This window comes from Coregonus clupeaformis, chromosome 37 (genome assembly GCF_020615455.1).
Source record: "Coregonus clupeaformis isolate EN_2021a chromosome 37, ASM2061545v1, whole genome shotgun sequence".
Lineage (NCBI taxonomy): Eukaryota > Metazoa > Chordata > Actinopteri > Salmoniformes > Salmonidae > Coregonus > Coregonus clupeaformis.
In genome coordinates this window covers 9,811,983-9,819,513 of record NC_059228.1, presented here as the reverse complement: position 1 = coordinate 9,819,513, position 7,531 = coordinate 9,811,983, and the positions used below count along the sequence as shown (strand labels likewise).

Sequence of the window (7,531 nt, the reverse complement as noted above, 5' to 3'; positions counted from 1 at the left end):
TCCCAAATGATGGCATAATTGCACAAAATCAGTAGCCTAAATCTGCATTAGCCAAAACAAAAGTATGACAATGGCATGATGACCTGAAGAGGAAGTGGAGGGATTAGTGTGAGGATCTTGCAGATGGAGACACCACAGGAGGGAGTGAATGCTGTGAAAATACAATACATAGGAAGAGATGACTTGACCTCTGTGTTGCACTTGGACAGGTGTGGGCTGTCTCCTTGAATTAGTGCACCCAGACCCATGATCTTCATTACCTTTCTTAAGAGAAGTAGGAAGAAAAAGAAAAACAAACAGTACCCTGTAGCTCAGTTGGTAGAGCATGGCGCTTGCAACGCCAGGGTTGTGGGTTCGTTTCCCACGGGGGGCCAGTATGATAATGTATGCACTCACTAACTGTAAGTCGCTCTGGATAAGAGCGTCTGCTAAATGACATAAATGTAAACAAATTAACTTGCACACACACGCAAATATGCACACACATACATACAAACAAACACACACATCTGTCTGATAGTGGTGGGATCAGCTGTCTTGTTACACATGTTTCTCCCAGCAAACATTTGATGTCGTGGACTTCTCTCTCCGACCCTATTTCCATTTGATAACATATGCATACATTCTCCCACACAACATCCCTATAGTTCATGTCCACTTTGATAATAGTCGCTAGCCAGATGTCGACGGTCCAATCAGCATCAGGGGGCGTGGCTATCCTGAGCTGCGAAGCTGTAGCTTTCAACCTCCAGTATAGCGCTATCGTAACGTTTGACAAGGGGCCTGGTGAGTGGAGATTTCACTTAAAACCAATGGAATGGTCTAAAATGTGCAAACTCCGTCCACTCAGGGCACCAGCCCATGCAAAATGAACTCACCCAATTGCTGCAGCTGTCACGTGATCAAATAATTACATCATACTTGCTGTTCAAATCATGTAGTGTAGTAGGTGTTATGAACCAATCAGAGAAGAGAAGTAACAGCATTTAGTCAAATTCCAAATGAGACTATCTGCATTGCTTTTATGTAATCTAATGAATACACATATAATACATATATTAATTTACTGTATACAGTGGGGGGGGGAAAGTATTTAGTCAGCCACCAATTGTGCAAGTTCTCCCACTTAAAAAGATGAGAGAGGCCTGTAATTTTCATCATATGTACACGTCAACTATGACAGACAAAATGAGCATTTTTTTCTCCAGAAAATCACATTGTAGGATTTTTAATGAATTTATTTGCAAATTATGGTGGAAAATAAGTATTTGGTCAATAACAAAAGTTTCTCAATACTTTGTTATATACCCTTTGTTGGCAATGACACAGGTCAAACGTTTTCTGTAAGTCCTCACAAGGTTTTCACACACTGTTGCTGGTATTTTGGCCCATTCCTCCATGCAGATCTCCTCTAGAGCAGTGATGTTTTGGGGCTGTTGCTGGGCAACACAGACTTTCAACTCCCTCCAAAGATTTTCTATGGGGTTGAGATCTGGAGACTGGCTAGGCCACTCCAGGACCTTGAAATGCTTCTTACGAAGCCACACCTTCGTTGCCCGGGCGGTGTGTTTGGGATCATTGTCATGCTGAAAGACCCAGCCACGTTTCATTTTCAATGCCCTTGCTGATGGAAGGAGGTTTTCACTCAAAATCTCACGATACATGGCCCCATTCATTCTTTCCTTTACACGGATCAGTCGTCCTGGTCCCTTTGCAGAAAAACAGCCCGAAAGCATGATGTTTTCACCCCCATGCTTCACAGTAGGTATGGTGTTCTTTGGATGCAACTCAGCATTCTTTGTCCTCCAAACACGACGAGTTGAGTTTTTACCAAAAAGTTCTATTTTGGTTTCATCTGACCATATGACATTCTCCCAATCCTCTTCTGGATCATCCAAATGCACTCTAGCAAACTTCAGACGGGCCTGGACATGTACTGGCTTAAGCAGGGGGACACGTCTGGCACTGCAGGATTTGAGTTCCTGGCGGCGTAGTGTGTTACTGATGGTAGGCTTTGTTACTTTGGTCCCAGCTCTCTGCAGGTCATTCACTAGGTCCCCCGTGTGGTTCTGGGATTTTTGCTCACCGTTCTTGTGATCATTTTGACCCCACGGGGTGAGATCTTGCGTGGAGCCCCAGATCGAGGGGAGATTATCAGTGGTCTTGTATGTCTTCCATTTCCTAATAATTGCTCCCACAGTTGATTTCTTCAAACCAAGCTGCTTACCTATTGAAGATTCAGTCTTCCCAGCCTGGTGCAGGTCTACAATTTTGTTTCTGGTGTCTGCTCTTTGGTCTTGGCCATAGTGGAGTTTGGAGTGTGACTGTTTGAGGTTGTGGACAGGTGTCTTTTATACTGATAACAAGTTCAAACAGGTGCCATTAATACAGGTAACGAGTGGAGGACAGAGGAGCCTCTTAAAGAAGAAGTTACAGGTCTGTGAGAGCCAGAAATCTTGCTTGTTTGTAGGTGACCAAATACTTATTTTCCACCATAATTTGCAAATAAATTCATTAAAATCCTACAATGTGATTTTCTGGATTTTTTTCCCTCAATTTGTCTGTCATAGTTGACGTGTACCTATGATGAAAATTACAGGCCTCTCTCATCTTTTTAAGTGGGAGAACTTGCACAATTGGTGGCTGACTAAATACTTTTTTTCCCCCACTGTATGTACTGTATATAAAACCTTGCTTCATTTTACAGAGCATGAATAGTAGGCCTAAACTAGGCTACTGGTGTAAGTTTGATGTTGGTAAGCTACATGAGTTCATTAGTGAGCTGCTGACCTTATTTCCCATTGGATGACTTTAATATCAACTGTCTGTTTTGTAACCTGACTAGGTTTAAAGGTCAAGGCATCTATAAAAGACAGGGCTGCTTTCCCAGTAGCTCCTCTTTGACAGTCAAAGTTTGACTGTTTTGATTTACCTCTTGTTGAGAAAATTGAAATTAAATGAAATGTCCATGCAAATAAATCTAAATCCAGTGTCTCAGTATCTTCGGTAACAGATGACAGTCTGCAGCACTTCCTTTGCTGATCTGTCATTAGATTGGTATGCTCTTCATATTTCTAGATAAGACCTTTTCATGTGACATGTGCACACAAATGCATCCACAGACACACACATGCAAGCACGCACGCGTGCACACACATACACACACACACACACTCCCTCAGTGTGGTCCTGCACTCTATGTTCTAATTTACGTAAGACCTCATCTCACGGCTTTGTGATTTCTTTCCTTTCTTTTTGCACATATTCACTTCCATTGATTGATGCTGACCGTAAGGGGATAGGAAAACAGTGTGTGTGTGTGTGTGTGTGTGTGTGTGCATACGTACATGCATTTCTGTCTCCTCTTTAGGTCTCCGAGGTATCAAGGCTCATTACCGACACTACTACAAAAGATCACTATACGTGAGTAATCCTTTTGTTATGTTCACCTCTGCATACACATATTTTCCTCCATGTTCCTCCATGACCTGCGTAATGAAGGATGTTACTGTGAATGAATGGTGTTGCTGTGTGAGAGAGCGTCTCTCTTTCCATTGTGTCTCACAGCCCATTTTCCCTTGTGGAGTATAGGTGTGACTACAGAGGTAGCAGCCACAGGAAAATGTTGGTCATAGCAACAGAAATATGCACCTCCCTACTCAGCTGATCTGTAGTGAGGTCATGGGTTGATGGGAGGGATCTTCAATGGTGTCTATAGAAATCTTACAATATCTTAAGACATATCCAGGAGCTATAGAAATATGGATGGCACAGACTGTCCTATTTATATTGAAAACAGTTTGTGATTTTAGCTAAATAATTTCAAATGTACATTCTTTCCAAAGTATTTATATTTTATTTTAGTAGGAAGAAAGTATCTTGATGGTTGAATTTTTGAGAGAGAGCGACCTGAGAAAATGTCAGCACGGGAGTGTACATGGTCCATGAAATACAAAACAAAATAGAGGAAATACATAATATAGAAGCAGAATCAAGTTTCTAAAATCTATAAAATGTATCCTATGATATATAATAATTTCAATTGGTCATCATGGTAATCTAGCATGTCTTTGAGCTCATACAGTGACACCTTCCCTGTGGCTTAAGTTGCTAGTTGTAAAATGTACCAAGACCTTTATGTAGTAGACATATAGATAAAGTAGATCTCTAACTACATCTGGACGAGTTGAGAGATAACCATGAAATTCAAAATAAATGGTTCTCTATTGACCTCTAGTGGCACAATTACATAACTGGCGTAAAAATACGGTACGGTCAGTATCATTGACCACCAGTGACTCTTAACACAAGAACAATGACAAATGGCACTTCACACAGCAGCTTGTATGGACAACTTAAGAGTTATGGTCAGAAACAGCATTATAACTGATATAGTAGGCCTACAATGACCAGCTACTCGGATTCCCATACTATGAATCTGTGACTCACAACCACCATCTTAGTGGATGTGTTGCATTACGCTGTGCATGAGTGACAACTGATCACATGCGTGACGAATGCAAATGAGTGTAAAGAAATGTAAATTTAAGTCTTACTCACAACCATCTTGAAGGCCTACTTAAGTTTCTCTGATATGTTTGAAATACCCTTCATTATGGCATAATACTTTATGAATCAACAAGATATTATATTACTTCCTCTGAAATCAAAGGTGTCAGCTCAGTTCTTCACTGATCAAAGCTGCTGTAACGCAATGAGTTCTTCAGAAAACGTTCTTCAGAATAAAACAAACAAATGTAAACACTGTTTTAATACAATTTATTTAGAATGTAAGTACAGAGAACAAAATATAAATAAATAAATAGATAAATAGATAGATAACCTAAAATGAATTGGGATGAAGTTCATGGGAGAATAAATACAATCGTTGTAGAATTCCTAAGGATGATCCCCTTTCTCTCTCTGAGAATACAACATTTAGTCCATAGTTGACATTCCAGAAACACAGGCTATACAGTAAAACCCTCTTGTTTTTCCACAAACCCCCATGTTGTACATTTTCTTCATACTATACACATTGATACATTATTCAAACAAAATCAAAAGACTATACAAAATACTATAATAATAAAGATATTGTCCATCGTAAAAAAAAAGTTTAGATAACTGATTTCAACAGTTAACCAGTTTGTCGTCATTGGGGGTAGCTGTCCAGGCCATCTCCCTCCCACCACTCTCCCTCCAGCTCCCTCAGGATCTCCTGCAGGGACAGGGCAGGGAGCTCTGGCAGGGGGGCATGGTACGGGGCCTGCCCTGGGTATTCTGGGGTAGACATAGCCGTGCTCCAGGAGCCATCCAACTGGGAACCTTGGCCTTCCATCGTAGGGGTGTTCTCTTGTCCAAACTCCCAGCAGCCGGAATCCGGGGTGTTTGGGGCCTGGGTCTGGGAAATGGGGCCTCCATAGGCTTCCTGGGGGTTGCTGTAGAGGGGCTGCTGCTCGGCTGAGCTATGGTAAAGGAAGGCCTGGCTGGTGCCTGAGCTGTATTTCCTTACCTCCAGAGGAGAGGGGCTCCACATGGACCGCACTGGGGATGTCTGATCACCTGCCTGGGGCCAGGCTCCTGGAACCATCTGGTGCCTGAGGCTATTAAATGGTGGGCTGGAGCTGTCTCCCAGCACCCTGGCCTGCCTCAGTTCGAACAAGGAGTTGTAGTGGCCAGTCTCCTCCTCTCCAGGGTAGGGTGGACGGCAGCGTCCATAGAAAAAGTCCTCCACCTCCTCCTTCACCTGGACGGGGTAGGCAGGGGGCAGGCAGGGGGAGGTGGACAGAGAGGCTAGGCCAGGCTGGATAGCCCCTGTCCCCATGGTGCGGTGCTGGGAAACTGGGTCCTGGACAGGGGTGAACTCACCAGGGGAGTGGAAGCCAGAGTCGGACTGCCACACGGCCTTAGCTCCCTTACACTTCATAGTCCGAGCCCTCCTGTTCTGGAACCACACCTGGAGAGAGATGACAAAACAATTGTGTTATTACACAGCAGTTAGAATGCACCTCAAATGCAAACAGATACTGTGTTGCAGTTAGTTGACTCCAATGACTAAAATATAATGATCTGCTTTGTACCCATGTTAATAATTTCCCAAGCCCACCCACAAACACCTGTAGAATATCGTGAGAGTGTTGGGGCTTATCTTGCTGTTGTCTGCTCTGTTTACTATAAGTGTTGTACAGTCTACCAATCAGACCAAACAACACCACAGATAAAAACTGCTTACATCATCTTAGTGATTTAAAAGATAAACAGAAACCCTGATACTAGTATCAGCAGCACCCATGCAGACCACATTTGAACACAGAGCCCTTGTAATGTAAACAACACCCATTACACTCGTGTGTGTGTTTGTGTGTTCCTGCATGCCTGTGTGTGTGTAGCTGCTTACCTGGATGCGAGATTCAGGTAGGCCTGTGTTCTGGGACAGGCTCTCTCTCAGGCTGATGCCAGGGTAAGGGTCTGTCTCAAATGTGACACGGAGAAGCTCCACGTGCTCTTTGGAGAAGCTGGTCCTCTTTCTGCGGTTGGCACTCCGGGACAAGGCTCCGGTGACTGCCACCTGTCTAGGGACATCTGAGGGGAAAACACAGGTTCCAGGTCAGATAGGAGCGAGACAGGAGCCCATGGCAGGACAGAGGTGGTGGTGGTGTGGGGGGGGTCTTATCATGTAGTGAGTCTGTCTCCAGCATAGGTTGCTAAGGCAATAATGTGTACAGTATGTGGCTCTCTATATCACTTTGCAGCATTACAAGTGGCAAACAAACCCCATACACTCTTAGAAAAAAAGGGTTCCAAAAGGGTTCTTCGGCTGTCCCCATAGGATAACCCTTTTTGGTTCCAGGTAGAACCCTTTTTGGTTCCATGTAGAACCCTCTGTAGAAAGGTTTCTACGTGGAATCCAAAATGGTTCTACCTGGAACCAAAACCATTCTACCTGGAGGGTTCTTCAAAGGGTTCTCCTATGGGACAACCGCAGAACCCTTTTAGGTTCTAGAAAAAAAGGTGCTAAGACAGAAATCTGTAAAGTTCCTTTGATGTTTCACCCACAAAAATCCAATGTTCTTACAAAAGCAAATGTTCAGCTTTAAAGAATAAAAATTAAACAACTTTGTTCCATTTCCCCCAAAAATGACAATAATTATAATCTATGATTCACCTGGCCTGCTAAAAAATACAGACTTGATATCCAGCCTATATTCTGTGCCATCCAGTGATCTCTCCTTACCAATGCTGGTGTTCTTCCACATAGTGCTGTTTGGTTGATGCTATCTAAGATGTGTAAGAATCTGTAGGTGTGCTGTGTGCAGTTATAGATGCTCCTTCACTAAGGTGCTCAAGAGCTCTGTCTCCCAAATGTATTGACCGCCCTTTTATATAGATCACAAGACTCCGGACCCAACCAGTACCCCCACCTCAAAGAAGTGCTGATGATGTAGTGTGATCTTTTGGCGACAGTTTGAAGTGGTGTAAATTTGTGTTGGGTCGGGGGTTGTCTTTCAGTTACTGAGGTTAAGATAAT

General features: G+C 43.2%; 1 protein-coding gene across 1 annotated transcript; it reads right to left on the bottom strand.

Moving 5' to 3' along the window:
* Positions 1 to 5,155: 5,155 nt before the first annotated feature.
* Positions 5,156 to 7,259, bottom strand: LOC121553285 (homeobox transcription factor phx1-like). Its single transcript, XM_041866310.1, has 3 exons — positions 7,238 to 7,259; positions 6,401 to 6,585; positions 5,156 to 5,959 (listed from the first exon to the last, which is right to left on the bottom strand). Exons 1-3 carry the CDS (start codon positions 7,257 to 7,259, stop codon positions 5,156 to 5,158), a joined length of 1,011 nt encoding a protein of 336 aa, XP_041722244.1.
* Between the last annotated feature and the right edge of the window lie 272 nt (positions 7,260 to 7,531).